Consider the following 18270-nt stretch of genomic DNA (forward strand, 5'->3'; position numbering starts at 1 on the left):
GCTTCTGTGCCCTTTTGTTTTTTTTTTAAGATTTTATTTATGTATGTATATATGCATGTATGTATATATGTATATATGTATGTATTTATATATGAATGACAGACTGAGTGCACGAGCTGGGCGGGGAGGGCGGGAAGCAGAGGCAGAGGAAGAAACAGACTCCCCACTGAAGCAGGAAGCCTGATGCAGGGCTCAATCCCAGGACCTGAGCCAAAGGCGGACATTTAACTGAGCCACCCAGGTGCCCTGGCTTCTATGCTCTTTTGTATGGACAGTGTTGTTTATGGGAACCATGGCTTTCATGGGGACTTTCAAAGTAGTACTGTCTCTTAACAGTGTTAAACAATGTACTGATTACAGTGGGACATAAAATTCAGTTTACCTAAGTTACATGGTCTTATCCCAGGAAATTATATTAGAGTTTTCTCCCCAATCCTGAAGCATAATAAAAGAGAACAAATTTCAAAATTAAGCTTCTTTGAGGGCAAAAATACCTGTGTTTGTGAAGCTATGGCTTTCACAGCCTTCTGATTGGAGTCCACTATTAGTGGGTATGATTCAGAGCTCTGAGGCTGATTTCAAAGCTTCCTTGCTTCTTGAATTCAGTTAAAATGTTATTGGTATAAGTAAAAGATAAAATGAACCTTAGACTTTTGAGAATGGGGATATGTCTATTCATTGAGTATTTTCATGCTTGCTATCTACAAGACATTAGGAATTTTATAGTATAGAAGACTCCCTACCTTTGTGGAACTTGCATATTGTGTTCTATATACATCTTTATCACTAATACTTCTCAAGGAACACTGCATATGGCAGTGCTCAACTGTTGGATAAATAAATGTTCTGCTGCATCCTTATTAGGTTAAAAGGAAGGCTATTGGCTTTGATTTGTTCAGCATCTAATTATTGAGACCCAGTTATGTCCCAGGCATTGAGCTAGGTCCTGGAGATACGGAGTAAGCAAAACAGATGTGGCCTGTATCCCAGTGGGAAGACAGACAATCAAGTAAGCACATAAATAAATAATTGTAAACCTGGACAGGTGCCATGAAGGAATTGACTTGATGTTATGAGAATAGATAACAAAGACCTGGCCCAATAGGGGGAAGAAGGTGCCAGGGAAGGGTGCACAAAAGTGCCATTAGAGCTCAGATCTGAAAGTGAATAGGAGTGAACCAAGTGTGAGGTTGTCCAGGCAGGGCACCAGGCTCACACTTTATGTTCACTGTGATGCCATTTTTGTTCAGAAGAAAGGTTGATGCAAAGAAAAGGGGGTCTTTTCTCATTAATTTAGCAGGCTTTATGGGCACTCTCTTTGTGTGTGGGCAGGGGCCGATGATGAGTGAGAGAGTTCTGACCCAGGGAAGGCACTGTTAATGGGACAAACTGAGAGGTGCTGGTGTCTCCGGGGTGTGACCTTATAAGGAGGTAGGAATTGAGGCTTTTGCAGCTGGTACCTGTTGATTCCCCATGTGGGTATAAGGCATCTGCCTTTTCATGGGGTCCATGCCTCAGAGGCAGCCTGAGCTAGCTAGTTGGCTCTGGTTTACAGCCGCTCGTGCTCCAAAAGTCAGGATCAGCTGTTGAACCCATTATAAGCAATGTTGGTTTTATTTATCTTTTGTTTGTGGTGGCGTTGGGGTGGGGAGAAGGTGGTGAAGAAATGGGGAGACTAGCAGCAAGTGAGGATGAGAAATGAGAAAACGAGCCAGAGCTGGTGGAGTCAGAACTCTGGACCAGTGAGGAAGATAGTGGAGCTTTGTTTGTGTCCAGTCCTAATGGGTGACCCTTGAGGACTCAGAAGCACAGGTGGGGACCACCATCTAGAGAAATGAGCAAGAAGAGCTCTTGGAGAAGTCCAGAGTAATTATAAGAATTATTTTTAAACAGCATTTATTTATTTCCTTGAGAGAGGGAGAGAGAATATGAGTGGGGGAGGGACAGAGGAAGAGGAAGAGGGAGAAGCAGACTCCTCACTGAGCAGGAAACCTGATGCAGGACTCAATCCCAGGACTCCATGATCACAACCTGAACCAAAGGCAGACGCTTTAACCAACTGAGCTATCCAGGTGCCCCTATTTTGTTTACTTACTTATAAAAATAAATCATGCTCAAGGCAGAAAACTTGGAAAAGATGGGAAAATGCATAAAGAAATGCCTGTATCCTATCATGAAAATGTCAGAACCAAATGAGATAGCATGTGTTAAAGGGTCTGGCATCTCACAGGTACTCAGTACAGTAATGCTGTTACAGTGCTGAGGCAGAGTCAACTTTACCTCAGAGAATAAAGCAGGGATAAGGCTAATTACAAAATAATTTCTTCTACATTTCTTTATCCCTAATGAAATATAGAAGAAATTATTTTGTAAGTAGCCTTTTATAATGCATGTTTATGGGGAAAAAATGTTAGCTCTTCATAACCCTAGTATAAGATTGAGAAGTTGAAGAATCCAAAAGATTTGTGAGAATGTTTTGTAGGATTTGGTGTAAACACTTCTTTTTTAAAAATGCAGTGATTAGGGGGTCCTCCTAACTGCTGTAATCTCTTGTCAGTCTCCCAGACGGAGCACAGAGAACCCTGGGAGGGAGTGTTTGCTGCCCACAGTTCTCATTTATCGTCTGTTCTTCTACTATTGATCTGTTAGAATTGTTTATAAATTTACCGATCACACCAGTGTTTTATTTAGGTGCTTTCTTTGTGACTCACTTATGTATGCAAACATTTACCTCAGCATTGGCCTTAAACCACAGAAGATCTGGCTTTCAAGATGACACTCTCCAGCCTGTGGCCTCACCCCAAGTGTTTAACGGGCATCTTTCTAAAGACAGCGGCCAGGCCTAGTGTTGTGTTCCTGGCTGCCTGCCCACAGCAGCAGCCAGACTCCAGGAATAAGCTGTGATTGAGGCAGACCCATAAATATCTGACAAGGGCAATGACCAGAGAGTCCATGGGAGGAAATAGGCAGCTCGAGTAAGATGGAAAGGGAATCATGGAACAGAAGACTGGAGATGATGCACACTTGGGGCTCTCCCATCCCCTTACGAGGTCTCTGTTTCTTTGCCTAGAAAATAAGGAAGTTAGACTAACCCAGCTCTGAGATTCCTAATTACCTGGAACTGGGAGCTGAAAGTCAGATTTGTGAGCCAACAGTTCTGTGCTGATTATATTAAAGCCTTGGAAAGGAATGAATGTTAGCTTCATAATCAATCATTGTGTTGCACATACTGATTTTTAGCACTTCTCTATTTCTTATATTTCAAAGTATTTTTTTTAAGATTTTATTTATTTATTCATGAGAGACACAGAGAGAGGCGGAGACATAGGCAGAGGAAGAAGCAGGCTCCCTGTGGGGAGCCTGATGCTTGACTGAATTGCCCAGAACCCTGGGGTCATGACCTGAGCAAATGCAGATGTTCAACTACTGAGCCACCAGGCTAAAGTACTTAAAAGTGTAATTTTAAAAATACCAAAGGGAATGGATTAGTGGTTTAGAGGAAGTAATCAAACAAAAGAGTAAGAGTTGCATCTTGAAGGGATGTGCTTGGTCATGTTTATATTGAAGAAAAAAAGAGGCTAGCCTATAAGATGATGGACAAGGGGGCAGGGGTGCTGTTTAGGTAGAAGGAGCACCAAGAGAACAGAGAGAGAACATTTCCTGGTGGGAAGAGAGTCATTTGGTCATGTTAAAGAGTGAAAGGCAGGAATTTTGAAGTCTAGTTGGGGAGAGTTAGGACCCACTGGATGGAGTGAAAAAGAAACCTTCAAGAGAGTGCTTTCTATAGAGCAGTCAGAGTAAAAGCTTTATTTAGAGAGATTAAAGAAAGGCAGTGAAGCACTGGAAGTAAAATGTATACACCTGTGGTTTATCGTGGCTGCTAAGAAGCAGCTTGTGATCAAGAGGACAGTAGTTTGGGGCAGAAGAGCAGCTAAGTAGAGTGGTCAGTAGAATGGTGTTGTTTTTGTTTTTGTTTTAATTCATGAGAGACAGCGACAGAGAGAGAGAGAGAGACAGAGGCAGAGACCCAGGCAGAGGGAGAAGCAGGCTCCATGCGGGGAGCCCGACGTGGGACTCCCATCTTGGGTCTCCAGGATCACGCCCTGGGCCGAACGCGGCGCTAAACCACAGAGCCACCTGAGCTGCCCTAGAATGGTGTTTTTAAGGGCAAAAAGAACTGTGTCTATTTGACAGAAGGAGCTGGTAGAAAGGGAAGGTGGTGGGTAGTAGGAGAGTGAGGTGAATATAGCTTGGACTTTGCATGGATTTTAGCTATCTGGGCTTGAATCCCGGATCTACCAGTCCCGAGTGACCTTGCTCAAGTTACATAACCTCCTTATACCTCCATTAACTTGCCTATAAAATAAGGATGATAATACCATGTCTTGTCGAGGTGTCCTGCGTCACAGATTGAAAGCACCCTGCAGCAGTGCCTGTGTGTGTGAAACAAGATGGTGGAGGAGGAGGGTGAGATTAGGAACAACGGGACTCAAAACTCAGGTCAGAGGGGCCACGTCACTTCATAGTGACTGAAGATGGCCAGATCAGCACAGGTCCTGAGATACCTACCACTTTCTGATACTTCTTAATTTGTGCTCTGCTTCATCCTTCAGATTAGTCAGAAGAAGTTGAAAAAATATGAAAAAGAATATCACACCATGAGGGAACAGCAGGCCCAACAAGAAGACCCTATCGAGCGATTTGAGGTTCGTTTGCTTATAGCCCTGGGTTGAAGTGAATAGCTTTCAGCCTTTCACTTCCTGTACTCCTATCTGTAACTAGCTTTAATGAGTTCTTTTTAAAATTCAGCTCCACTATTTCTAGGTTCAGGTTTCAGTTCAGATTTGCGAATGAGAAGGTAAGATCTGTTGTGCTTTAAACCAGCTGCCTAGGTTGTCACAGTTCAGTGGCCTTTTGTCACAGTTAATCATTAAGTAGCAGCTTGACAAGGTCACTGGAACCAGTTAAGTATTTCTCATGGGAGATAGGAGGAAAGTGTTGCTTGCTAGCATGTAGGACCAGCCACTCCTCCCATAATTTCCATAGGACTCAGAAATGGGTTTTGGGGGTTAGCCCTGAGAAATTGTCATCTCCATCGGAGTTTTATGTGTCTGTAACTTTTTTTTTCTATGCTTCAGCGGGAGAACCGGCGTTTACAAGAAGCTAACATGAGGTTGGAACAGGAAAATGATGACTTAGCCCATGAGCTGGTGACCAGCAAGATTGCACTGCGGAAGGACCTGGATAACGTGAGTCTGACATGGCCAAAGGGAGATGGATTATATTGAAACTCTCAGCTTCTCCCTTTATCAGGGGCACACCTTGAACTGTAGTGTGTGTTGTCCTAGTATGTCACCTACAAAGTGTCCCTTTTGCAAAAGCACTTGCTCATGTCACTCTTGCTTCCCTCCTTTCCTTCATGGTTTTCAGTTAAGCCTTCCTTCCCACATTGTTCCTGTTACACAGGCCTTTCCTGAACTCCTTTCCCACTGTTGTTTGATGACAGGCCTTTTGGCTAACTCTTAGGCTCCCACAATTGACAGTAGCATTTAATCATTATCCTTTACTTCCCTAAGAAGAAATTTTGCTATCCTACATATTAAGTGCCTTTTGAATAAGCTTTGCTAACTGTAATAAAGCTCAGTGCCTTAGCAGCTTGTGATTTCGCTAGTAATTTCAGTTGGCAGATGTTCTTTCTTTGCTTCTCCTAATCTTAAAAAGTTCAAGATGATGGCTTTCCTGGCAGGGTATTTGTCCATTTTCTATACTACACGGTTCCCTTTGAAAAAGTGTGGTCTTTCATTCATCATTTAGGTCAGAAGTTGGCAAACTTTTTCTGTGAAGGGATGGTTAGTAAATATTTTAGGCTTTGTGGGCCATATGGTTACTGTTGCAACATCAAACTGCCATTGACACAGAAGTAACTATAGACAATAAATAAAGGAATGAGCATGGCTATGTTCCAATAAAACTTTATTTGCAAGAATAGGTAGCAGGCTGGATTTGGCACATGGACTATAGCTTTCCAACATCTGACTCATATTTTGCTGTCAGGCTCCTAAGATCATCGTTCTGCTCATTAGTTTCCTAAGGTTCTAGAGAGAGACTCAAGCTGTTGAGGGTTTACAGGGGACTTAAATGATATGTTAAACCCCATAAGATCTATGAACTTCACAAGGGTCCTTGACATCTAACAATTGTGTAGGAAAATACTGTATTCTGTATTTCTTTGACGGTCTTTGCTTTCATTAGATTCTCAAAGTGGTTCACACATCAGATGAAGCAAGAACACAATAGTGGTATCTACTGGTTTTTATTTTCTTAGAAAGGTGCTTTTGTTTTTTGTTTTAAAAGAGAAAGAGAGGGCACCCTGGGTGGCTCAGTGGTTTAAGCGCTGCTTTCAGCCCAGGGCCTGATCCTGGAAACCCGGGATCAAGTCCCACGTTAGGCTCCCTGCATGGAGCCTGCGTCTCCCTCTGCCTGTGTCTCTGCCTCTCTCTCTGTGTGTGTCTCTCATGAATAAATAAATATTTTTTTTTTTTAAAAAAAGAGAGAGAGAAAGAGAGAGAGTACATGGGGAGAGGCAGAGGGAGAGGGAAGGAGCACCAGACCTGCCCTAGCCAGGTGCCCCTAATAGACCTGTATTCTAATACCAGTTACTCTGCTTTCAAGTAGAGCAAAAAAGGGGGAAGGTGGAATAATAGCTGTGTCCCAGGATAAGGAAGAATGCTATGACTTGGTGAATGTGAGAAGCACCACCAAGTACAGCCAGCCACAGGAACCATTAGTTCCCCTTGTCCGCTCTGCACAGCTGCGTGTAACTGAGAAGGCTGCTTTTTCCAGTTTTTGCAGGGAGGCAGTTTCAAGGTCATTCTTCCTCAGTAACCGGAACCTGGAGCTCTCACTGCTTTGTGGTTTGCCACAGTCTGGCCATCAGGTTTGAGTCTCCTCCTTCTGGTGCTGATTCCTGGCGTGCCCTCTCTTCTTTTGGAGGAATGCTTTGGGCATCGTCCCTTCCCCGATCAGTCCTTTCTGCCTAGCGTGTGGGGAAATGGCTGGCGCTACTGAAGCAACGTCATGGCTCACACCTAATGTGGCTCTGTAGCAGCTGGAGATCGTGCAGAAAGGAGGTGAAAAAGACAAAGAAAAGAAAATGGGTCCTGGATAGGAGCCTTGTGTTCTGTAAAAGGAATTTTATGAAGAAGCAGCTTGAGCTAAGATCCCAGGTGGATGTTTGGTTTGAGCTGCTGCGTTGCCACCTGCCAGGCTCAGTGGTCACATCAATGTCCCTGTTCAGGGTGGTCACAGACTTCTCCTGGTCTTGAAGTCTGCTCCTAAATGGTGTAAACCTTTTTTCAAGTTATCCTGACACAGTAAAGAGCTTGGTTCTTGAACATTTCTGATGCCAGGAGTGAGAAATCGTAAAAATAACGTGAATCCCCATTTCCTGATGATCTATGTGACAGGCATTGTGATAAGCACTTTACCTCTAGTATCTCTTACCCTTGCCTCAGCCTTGTGGGGAGAGTTACATGAGCCCTACTGATGGATGAGGAGTTTTGTAACAATCATGAAACTTGAGATTCAGAGAGATGGAGGTACCTTGGAGGAAGTAGAGCCAGGAATCTAACCCGAGCCCACCTGATTGGAATGCCCCAGGCTTTCCACACTGTCTCCAAAATAAATATGGAACAAGAAGCTATGATCTGATGTCAAAAATACATCAAAAACATAGTGACATATATAATAAGCAAATGTTTCCTGAGCACTTACCGAGTTCTAGGCATTGCTGTAAGTGCTTTTTCCTCAAAACAACAACTCCTGTTGTTTCAAGTGTACAGTATGACCCCATTGTACTGATGAGGAAACTGAGGCATAGTGTGACATTTCAGATAGAAACCCAGATGGCCTGACGCCAGAGCTCACACTTCTAATGTGGCTCAAAGGCAGGGGTCCCTTGTTGCCCTTGGGGCTTAGGAACTTCAGACTGAGGTCCCTTCTTCCAGCTGCCTACACTGCTTAAAAGACAGACCTTCACTGCACTGGACCTGGAGTCCCTTTCTAAGTCTGTCGTCTCTTGTTTCTTGAGAATCATCACTAGAAATCAGCTAGATGCTGAAGTGAATTCAGAACACTCTGAATTTTCAGTTGATGTTTTATGTCACTTTTGTTACAGGAGAGATTCCTAGTTAGCCACAGAGTCCCTGGGCGAGCCCAGGCATGCTGTCTCCTCTGTGAAACAGGAGTCATACACAGACTTAACATTGTGCGAGGTCCCTGGCACAGGCCCGGCAAGACCATACCCGAGTCCCCTCTGGCACACGGTCTACACGGAGTGTAATCAAAGCGAGGGGGAAACACTCAGGAGCTCACCTGCTGAGATTCACAGTCTGGCAGCACTGCACACTAGATCTGTGACCTTGAGCAGCTTGCAAACCTTTCCTGAATGAATGACTTTAGCTTCTTTATCAAAAATTGGTTGTTGGATGGTTTCCTCAATTCCATACCTGCTCCATTGTGTACCCTTACGCTAACACCGTGGTCTTAATTACTGTGGCTTTACAATCTGAAAATAGGTCATGGGACTTTGTTGTTGTTCTTAAAAAATAGTTTGACTATTCTGTCATTTTAATTTCTACATAAATACTAGAATCAGTTTGTCAACTTCTAGAAATAAAAAAAAGCCTTCTGGGGTTTTGAGTGTGGAGTTGCAGTGAACCTGTAAATCAGCTTGGGGAGAATTATCATCTGAACAATAATTGAACTTTCCAACCCATGAATAGGTTATAATTTTCAATTATTTGAGTCTTTTTCGATTTCAGCATTGTTTTTTAGTTTTCAGTTAAGACTTTGTACATTTTTTAGTTTATTGTAAAGGATATTGTTTTTGTAATTGCATTTTCCAATTGCTTATTGCTAGTCTCTAGGAATAAAATTGATTACATGACCTTCTATCCTATAAGCTTGCTGATTTCACTTAAAATTCTAGTAGCTTTTTTGTTTTTACTATTTAGGGTTTTCCACGTAAACAATCATCTCTCAATAAAGACAGTTTACTTCAGATGTTCTTTTGAACATGTCTTTTTCTTTTCCTTGCTTTCCTGTGCTGACCAGGATCGTCAGAACAGTGTTGAATGGTGAGAGTGGGCATCATTGCCTTGTTCCAGGCATCCTCTGTAGGGTTTTCATGGATCAGGTTGAGGAGGTTCTCCCTTCTTCTTTTGTGCTGAGTTCTTGTTGTGATGGGTGTTGAATTTTGTCAGATGCCCTTTCTGTATCTGTTGAGATGATCATTTGCTGTTTCTTTTAATTCCGTGAATATGGTGATGTGATTTGAGTTTTCAGTGTACCTCCCATCCCTAGGAAACTTGGGATTTCCTTTTTTTTCCTTAAGATTTTTATTTGTATGAAAATTTTTGTGTTCATGAGGAATATTTGGAGTTTCCATAATGTTTTGTCTTGTTTTGGTATTATGACTGAATACCTAAAATGAACTGAGAGGTGTTCCCTTCTGTTTTCTTAAGGACTTTGTATAGAATTATTTCTTGATTATTTTTTTTAATATTTTATTTATTTATTCATGAAAGAGAGAGAGCAAGAGGCAGAGACACAGGCAGAGACACAGGCAGAGGGAGAAGCAGGCTCCATGCAGGGAGCCCGATGTGGGACTTGATCCTGGGTCTCCAGGGTCAGGCCCTGGGCCAAAGGCAGGTGCTAAATCACTGAGCCACCCAGGGATCCCCTATTCCTTGATTAAATCTTTGATTCCCTAGTGATGTCATGTGAGCCTGGAATTTTCTTAGGAAATTATGTAATTATAAATTCAGTTTTTTTCCATTTGTGGAACTATTCACATTTTCTAATTTTTTTTTAAAGATTTTATTTATTTATTCATGAGAGACACAGAGAGAGAGGCAGGGACACAGGCAGAGGGAGTAGCAGGCTGCATGCAGGGAGCCCAACGTGGGACTCAATCCTGGGACTCTAGGATCACGCCCTGGGCCGAAGGCAGCCGCTCAACCACTGAGCCACCCAGCTGCCTAAATGTTCTAATTCTTATGTCTGTTTTTATAATTGTGTATTTCAGGTAACTTAATCATTTTAATTGTCAAAGGTACTGGCATAAAGTCATTGATACTTCCTTATTCTTTTAATGTTTATAGGATCTGTTGAGATTTCTTTCATTCCTGATTTGAGTAATTTATGTCTTTTCTCCTTTTCCCTTAATCTACCTAGGAATTTATCAGGTAGTGTTGCTTTCTTCAAAACCCACTTTTTGGTTTGATTTCTTTTTTTTTTTTTTGAAGATTTTATTTATTTATTCATGAGAGAGACATTGAGAGAGAGGCAGAGAGAGAAGCAGGCTCCCTGTAGGGAGCCCAATGTGAGACTCGATCCTGGGACCGGGGATCACCCCTTGAGCTGAAGACAGACACACAACCGCTGAGCCACCCAGGCCTCCCTGATTTTTTCTTTCTCTGTTTTATTTCACTGATTTCTGCTTTTGTTATTTTTTTCTTTTTTGGTTTAATTTGCTCCTTTTCCTAGCTTTGTTTTTTCTTTTTCTTTTTTTTTTTTTTTTCTTTTTTTGTGGTTTATTTATCTCAGGGAGGAAGAGAGTAAGCTCCCATGCAGGGGGAGGAGCAAAAGGAGAGAGAGAATCTCAAGCCAGGTTCCCTGTCTAGTGCAGAGCCCTACTCAAGGGTCAATCTTCATGACCCCAAGATCATGACCAGAGCTGGAATCAAGAGTTGGATGCTGGGATCCCTGGGTGGTGCAGCGGTTTGGCGCCTGCCTTTGGCCCAGGGCACGATCCTGGAGACTCGGGATCGAATCCCACGTCAGGCTCCCGGTGCATGGAGCCTGCTTCTCCCTCTGCCTGTGTCTCTGCCTCTCTCTCTCTCTCTCTGTGACTATCATAAATAAATAAAATTAAAAAAAAAAAAAAAGAGTTGGATGCTTAACCAGTTGAGTCACCCAGGTGCCCCTGGTTGTCTTCTACCTAATCTTAACAAGAAAGCTTGATAATTAATTCTGGACCATGTTTTTCTAAAGTAAGCATTTAAAGTTGTAAATCTCCCTGAAGCACTGTTTCATCTGCATCCCACACATTCTGATAGGTTTTTATTTTCATTCAGTTTTTACTATTTTTTTCTTTGACCTATGAATCGATTAGTAGTATGTTGTTTTTCAACTATTAGGAATTTTTGCCAAAATTTTTTTTCTTTTTTAAGATTATGTTGCTTTCTTTATTTGAGAGAGAGAGAGAGAGAACAAGTGGAGGGGAGGAGCAGAGAGGGACCAGCCTACCAGGGAGCAGGACACGGGGTTCATTCCCAGACCCAGGGATCACAACCGAGCCAAAGGCAGATGTTTAACCTGCTGAGCCACCCAGGTGCCCCTCCCAGAAATTTTTCTGTTGTTAATTTCTAATTTAATTCAGTTGTGATCAGACTAGGTATCCTTTCTGATTTTAATCCTTTTAAAATATGCTTATTTTAGGACCCACCTTATAGCCTCTGGGTGTGTGTCCCACATGTCCATTTGCAAGTGGAAAATGTGTGTTCTGTTGCTATGGGTGAAGTGTTCTATAAATGTCAGTTTGGTCAAGTTGCCTGAGTGTTATTGAAATCTTCCATAAACTTACTGGTTTTCCCTCTACTTGTTCTGTTACTTACTGAAAGAACAGCGAGGAAGTCTCTAACTGCATTTATTTCACCTTTCAATTGTTTTTGTTTACTGTGATTTGAACTTATTCCTGCGTTTCAGATTCTTACACCTTCTCAGTGGAGCAAGACTTTTATTGTGATGAAATGTTTTTCTCTGTCCCTAGTAAATACTCTGCTCTGAAATCTACCTTGATATTAATATAGTCACTCCAGCTTTCATGGTATTGCGTGGTATACCTCCTTTTTTATCCTTTGACCTTTAACATATATGTGTCTTTTTATTTAATGTTTTTTTTTTTAATTTATTTATTTATGATTGTCACAGAGAGAGAGAGAGAGGCAGAGACACAGGCAGAGGGAGAAGCAGGCTCCATGCACCGGGAGCCCGACGTGGGATTCGATCCCGGGTCTCCAGGATCGCGCCCTGGGCCAAAGGCAGGCGCCAAACCGCTGCGCCACCCAGGGATCCCTGTCTTTTTATTTAAAACCAGTTTTTTATCCAGCATATAGTTAGGTTGTACTTATTTTATTCAGTCTGATAATCTCCTTTTAATTGGAATGTTTAGATGAGTTACATTTAACGTGATTATTTATATGGTAGAATTAAGTCTACCACCTTGCTCTTTGCTATTTGTTGCATTTGCTTTTTATTTTTTTTCTTTCTCCTGAAGTAATTTATACCAATATGAGGCTTGAACTTACAACCCTTAGATCAAGAGTTGCACACTCTTCTGACTGAGCCAGGCAGGCACCCCTCTGCCTTCTTTGGTTTCTTTTTTTTTTTTTTTTTTTTTTTTGCCTTCTTTGGTTTCATTTGGCATTTTCATGTTTTCAGTTTATCTCCTCTGTTGCCATATTAGCTATTTTTCCAGAGCTCTCTTATCTCCAGGTCTCTTACCCCAGGTTCCAACCACCTCAGCATCCCTGGCTCCTTAACCCTGCCTCCTTGACCTTTTGTGAAATGATTGTTTTGGAACCCTTCACCATCCTTGGTCCAGAATGTGCCTCTAGGTAGAAACCCAGGGTGTACTGGGACTCCTCTCATTTGTTTTCTTTCTCTCAGGAGCCACAGCTCTGCAAGTATTGTTTTTAGTCTGAAAACAGTAGTTGCATACATTTTGTTCAGTCTTTTGTTTACAGTGGGAGGGTAAATCTGCTCCTTGTTAGTCCTTCATGACCAGGAGTGGAAGTCTGAATTTGTGTTTATTTCCAGATGCTCCCTCTTCATACGCTCATGCAGAGAGAGTGCAGGGAGCGTGGTGCCCTGAGGAGACACTGGTTAGGCCACTCTAGTAGCTTCTGTGCACCTCCCTCTCACACAGCGTTGAGAGTCAGCTCTTGGAGACATGGCAGAAACACTTGGCTTAATGTCACACCACCTGGTTGCAGATTATAGCTCTGCTATGTGCGTTGTGCAAAGTTGAGGGACTCCCTTGCCCGCCTGCCTTTTTTATAATTGGGGAGCCAGGGTGTGCGGGGAAGACTTGACTTCAAAGACCTCGTTCATAAGCTGGCTGTTCACACTTCTCAGAATCGCTACCATGATAGTGATGCTGAGTAACTGAGAGAATATACTTGTGTGCCCCAGCTCCAGAGTACACTTAGAAGATGGTAATGGAGTCCAGAGGAGAGAGAAGAGAGGTAATAGGTTACTTCACAGATGGAAATAAAACCAGTTATAACAGGACTTAGTTTTCCTTACTAGTTACTTCCTCTCTTGTTTGGTTCTCATTTCCTTACTTTTTTTTTTTTTTAAGATTTTATTTATTTATTCATAGAGACACACACACAGAGAGAGAGGCAGAGACACAGGAGGCAGAGGGAGAAGCAGGCTCCATGCAGGGAGCCTGACGTGGGACTCGATCCAGGGTCTCCAGGATCACACCCTGGGCTGCAGGCGGCACCAAACTGCTGCGCCACTGGGGCTGCCCACTCATTTCCTTTCATTGCTTCTTGGATTTGAGCCACAGAAGGAGATGACAGACCGCGGCCCAGACAGGACAGACCTTAACTCTAGGACCCCACTTAACTGCACACATGTGCAGCTTGCCCATAATTAAGGGCCTTTTGAGGTTGCCTTGTCAAGCCATTCTCCGTTCTCCATGTAAGGCCTCTGCCCTGCAGCTCCTGTTCCTCCCAAAGAAGATACTTCAGAGCAAGTGTGGTAGAAAGTGCAGGGGCGCTGCGACACCTCTGCAGTTCGGTGACGTCAGAAACACTTTAATTTCAGGGAATCCACCTCCATTCATTGTTAAGAAGGGAGTTGTATATTAGTTGCCGGTAAAGACCCTCTATATCTAATGCTCTGCAACTAGGAGCTTCTGCTCCATTCTGTGGCTGCCCTCTGATATGCTCATCTTTGAATATCCTTGGATGCCCAGTATCAGGGACTCCTGCATCAGGCACAAGTGTATCATTTTCACTTAGACCCACAGATCTACCTGCCAGACCTTTGTGTGTTTTTAAGAAGAACCAGGGTGGAAGGGGCCATTTCAGATCATGGGTAGGTGAATGCTAGGAAAAAGGCAGCCTTCCTTTTATCAAGTGATGATGAGAATGAAATGTAGACCTTGTTTGAGGAAGCAGAGGAAATACTAGGAGTCTGGAGGAAGAAAATCAGGGTTTTTTTTGTTTGTTTGTTTGTTTTTTTAAGATTTTACTTATTTATTCATGAGAGACATAGAGAGAGGGCCAGAGGCATAGGCAGAGGGAGAAGCAGACTCCCCGGTGGGGAGCCCAATGCGAGACTCCATCCCAGGATCCTGGGATCACGACCTGAGCCAAAGGCAGATGCTCAACCACGGAGCCACCCAGGTGTCCTGAAAACCAGGATCTTTTTTATTGCTATTAGTGATAATGACTGCTATCTTTTATTGAGTGTTTTCCATCTGCTAGGTGCTGCGCTGCATCCTTCTGTGCCTGATCCCTCAGATAACAAACCCAAAGCTCAGATAGATTCTCAGTGACTTGCCCAAGTGGCACATGATCAGAGAACAATGGGAGTGGAGCCGGGCTGTCTGATGCCAAAGGCTGAGCTGCCAACCACTCTCCTGCACAAAGTCTATACAGGAGACTGGGCCAGGGATTTCTGCATGAGTCTAGTCTGTGTATGACCTCTAGCATATCTTTCACCTCTCTGGATCAGTTTCCCTGTCACATTAAAATGGGATTGTCCTGAATCATTCAAATCCCACCCTGTTCTCAATTCTGGTTCTTTGACAGCTTCTCTTACACATTCCAGGCAGAAGAGAAGGCAGATGCACTCAATAAGGAGCTGCTTATGACCAAACAAAAGTTGATTGATGCTGAAGAAGAGAAAAGACGGCTAGAAGACGAGTCGGCTCAGGTAAGCAGAGCCCTGCCCCTCCCACGTGCCTCTGAGTCTTGTAAGTGCCTAAGAGTCACAAGTCCAGCTGGTGGCTTCCTTTTGGCACTGGGGAACCACTGACAGCTGGCTTCGGTTTCTTTCCGAAGGCTTTTTTTAATTTACCACGTAAAGCATAATGGTTCTTAATAATTGGAGCATAGGTGGAGACAGTGGTGCACAGTCCATCCTTCCTTAGGGCAAGAGAAAGCCTGTATGTCAGCAACTAAATGTGATAAAGAGAAGAAGAGTTAGCATTTCTGCAGAAGGAAAGCAGACATCTTGTAATATCTGGCTATTCCCCTCCCTGTCCGCTGGCATCTCCCCCATGGAGCAGACTCTGGAAGGCCTGTCCTGAGCCAGCTTTTCACAATCACTGGGGGCACAGACCTGCGGCTGTAGAAAGCACTCTGAGTGCTGTGCCCCTGGGGGAAGCCGCCCTCCCCTCCACACTTCGCCAAAGTGGTCACATGCTCTAGTCTCTATCAGGACTGCCCGAGGCGAGAGATGACGAGACAGTGACGCAGCAGTCCTCTGATGAGCTTCAGTCCAGGTTCACAGGCAGGGAGGAACCTAGCAAAAGGCCCACGCGCTCCAAAATGGGGTTTGATCTTTTTGGAAGTTTTGACTGTTCCCTTCCCTCTCTTGGTATCAGATCCAGGTAGGTGAAATACAACCCTTTTAGTCCGGTACTTTCTGGAAAGCCCAGAACTCAGCAGCGAGTGCCAGAGCTGTATATTTTTCTTAGAACATTCACTCTTCCCTTTTTTTAATGTATGCAGTTAAAAGAAATGTGTCGTCGGGAACTCGACAAAGCAGAATCTGAGATTAAAAAAAACAGTTCTATCATTGGTGACTACAAGCAGGTGAGTGTGAACACCCTGTCAGTGGGCTGTGTACTCCGGAGGCCCTGCTTATCTGGATGCATGTGTCCCCTCCACATCTGAGTGCTTCCTGGCCCTGCGTCTCAGTGCTTCACTGATTCTCAGTGGTGACACGAGAAATGCTCACTGTCTCAGAGAACTGTCATGAGGACTCCCTAAGATCATGCCTGTAGAGAGCCTGGCATAGTGCCCAGCATGTAAATAGGCATTTAATGAAAGCCACGCGTGTTATTAAAGCCTCGTGTTCCCCTGTGGTCACATGATGTAGAACCACTTCTCTCCCTGGTGGGTTGTTTTCAGAACATAACTGCATTGGTCATATTCTTTCCCATACTCGGATCTCATGCTGGCTCGTGAGTGTGGCAAGTGTCTGTAAACTCTCGGCCATTGAGTGTGGCACTGACGGGTTCCCCAAGTCCTAGGCCACCGGATGGCCTCTGCCCATCCCTCAGACCCCTCCTCACCCTGCGCAGCCGCAGCCTATGCCGCCCGGTCCAGCTTCTACCGCCAAATTCATCCCAAGGCCAGATTCTGCACGTGATAGCATCGCTCAAGAGACTGTCATGTTATGTTTGTTTCTATAGATTTGTTCTCAATTGAGTGAAAGATTGGAGAAGCAGCAGACAGCTAATAAAGTGGAAATTGAGAAGATTTGGGTAAGTTTTCCTTTACCAAAGAGATTCTGTTCTGTACGACCTGGTTCATTGTGCTTTGCTTGGCACAACAGATTGGACAGGGGGTAGTTTATTGTGATCTCAAGACTGAGAGAAGCTGGCAGATACCTGATCAGAGGCCTGTCGTGGCCTGGCTCAGAAACTGACAGCCGCTGGTGTGCCCGTCTCCTCTGGAAGGGGGTGTGGATGAGACCCAGAGAGCTCTGGATTTAGATCTCGAAACACAATTGCCCTTTCCCATCCCCTGGATGACATGACTGTAAAAAGAGTGACCCGAGATTTGCAAATGTCAGTACAGCCGGTGATGCCTGCAGTGCCGTGCTGGGCTGATCGAGCCCTGCCAGCAGCAGATTTTGCTTGAGGTGGGAGATGCAGTGGTCAGGACCCCGTGGTCTCATTTTTCAGTCCCCACGTTCTGTAAGAGGACGACGCTCCCCCTCTGAGCTCACTTCCTTCTGCCATAATGGATCCAAATCCAATAAAGACTTGAATTCTTTAAATTCTAGTTTTTAACTTTTAGTTTTTTGCCAATTTAGGGGCTTTTATAACTCAGTGCCTTTTTTTTTTTTTTTTTTAAGGATTTTATTTATTTGAGAGAACAAGAGAGCATGCACACAGGCAGAAGGGAGGGGTAGAGGGAGAAGCAGGCTCCCTGCTCAGATCCCAGGACCCTGAGATCATGACCTGAGCCAAAGGCAGACACCTCCCCGGCTGAGTCACCCGGGCGCCCGGGGATTGCTTTCTTTAAGCTGTACCTGTATTAGAGGACTCACCAAATGTTTCCAAGATGCGTAACTTACTGAAAGATGCTTTGCTAACATATTTACAACTCAGTGGACAGAAAGGTGGGAGAGTTCTATGCTCATGGCCTTGTCCACACACATCACCATTTACCTGGGGCAAGATGGCATCCAGCCTCTATCCTAAGTAGTGTGTTAACTTAGCAGTGTTGGTTTTTTTAATGTAATTTATCATCTGTTTCTAAAACCAGCAGTGCTCATTGCAAACGATTTGGAAAATAAGAGTAAGAAAACAAACCCTTATATTAACCACAGATAATATCACCATTATTAATACATCGGTGTATGTTCTTTTAGTGCTTATTCTGTGTTTATTGCAACTTACAAAATGTTATTCATTCTGAAAAATGCATTTTTTTCACATTTACATCTCTGAAATCGGGAGGTATTTTATGACTGATGGCCTTCTAAATGGTTTAATCAGGAGCACCTGGGTGGCTCCGTTTGTCAGGTGTCTGACTCTTGATTTTGGCCCAGGTCATGATCTCAGGATGGTAAGATCTACCCCTGTGTCACGCTCCTCCCTGGGAGTAGATCCTGCTTGGGATTCTCTCTCTCCTTCTTTCCCTCCCTTGCTTGCTCGCTCTCTCTCAAAATCAAATAAATACGTAAATAAAGTGGTTTAATTGGCGGGATACTTTCTTAGAGGAACATGGAATCAGGTTTCTCCCAGTCAGGGGCATATTATTTTGATGAGACATGGTATATATTTGTAACTATATCTTACAGACATTTCTGTGTCCTGATTGACCCAGCATTTAACTGTTTGTACCATGTCATGAAAAATTCCTCACTTTGTTGAGCTTCCTTGTATAAATACAGCAGTGTCTATTAATTTTTTATAGTAGTTGAGTAGTTTATCCCATTATTTTTCTCTTT

General features: G+C 43.6%; 1 protein-coding gene across 11 annotated transcripts in view; it reads left to right on the plus strand.

Moving 5' to 3' along the window:
• RABGAP1 (RAB GTPase activating protein 1) overlaps nucleotides 1-18270 on the plus strand; it is a 167569-nt gene that overhangs the window by 145796 nt on the left and 3503 nt on the right. For all 11 annotated transcript variants that reach the window (XR_013353715.1, XR_013353716.1, XR_013353717.1 and 8 more), the window contains 5 exons: nucleotides 4614-4706; nucleotides 5139-5249; nucleotides 14911-15015; nucleotides 15816-15899; nucleotides 16502-16573. Coding sequence is in view for 8 of the 11 variants with exons in the window: in XM_077850553.1 (XP_077706679.1) it covers nucleotides 4614-4706; nucleotides 5139-5249; nucleotides 14911-15015; nucleotides 15816-15899; nucleotides 16502-16573 (465 nt within the window). In the remaining 3 variants the exon portion in view is untranslated. The remainder of the gene's footprint in view (nucleotides 1-4613; nucleotides 4707-5138; nucleotides 5250-14910; nucleotides 15016-15815; nucleotides 15900-16501; nucleotides 16574-18270) is intronic.

The sequence above is a fragment of the Canis aureus genome, chromosome 16 (assembly GCF_053574225.1).
Source record: "Canis aureus isolate CA01 chromosome 16, VMU_Caureus_v.1.0, whole genome shotgun sequence".
Classification (NCBI taxonomy): Eukaryota; Metazoa; Chordata; class Mammalia; order Carnivora; family Canidae; genus Canis; species Canis aureus.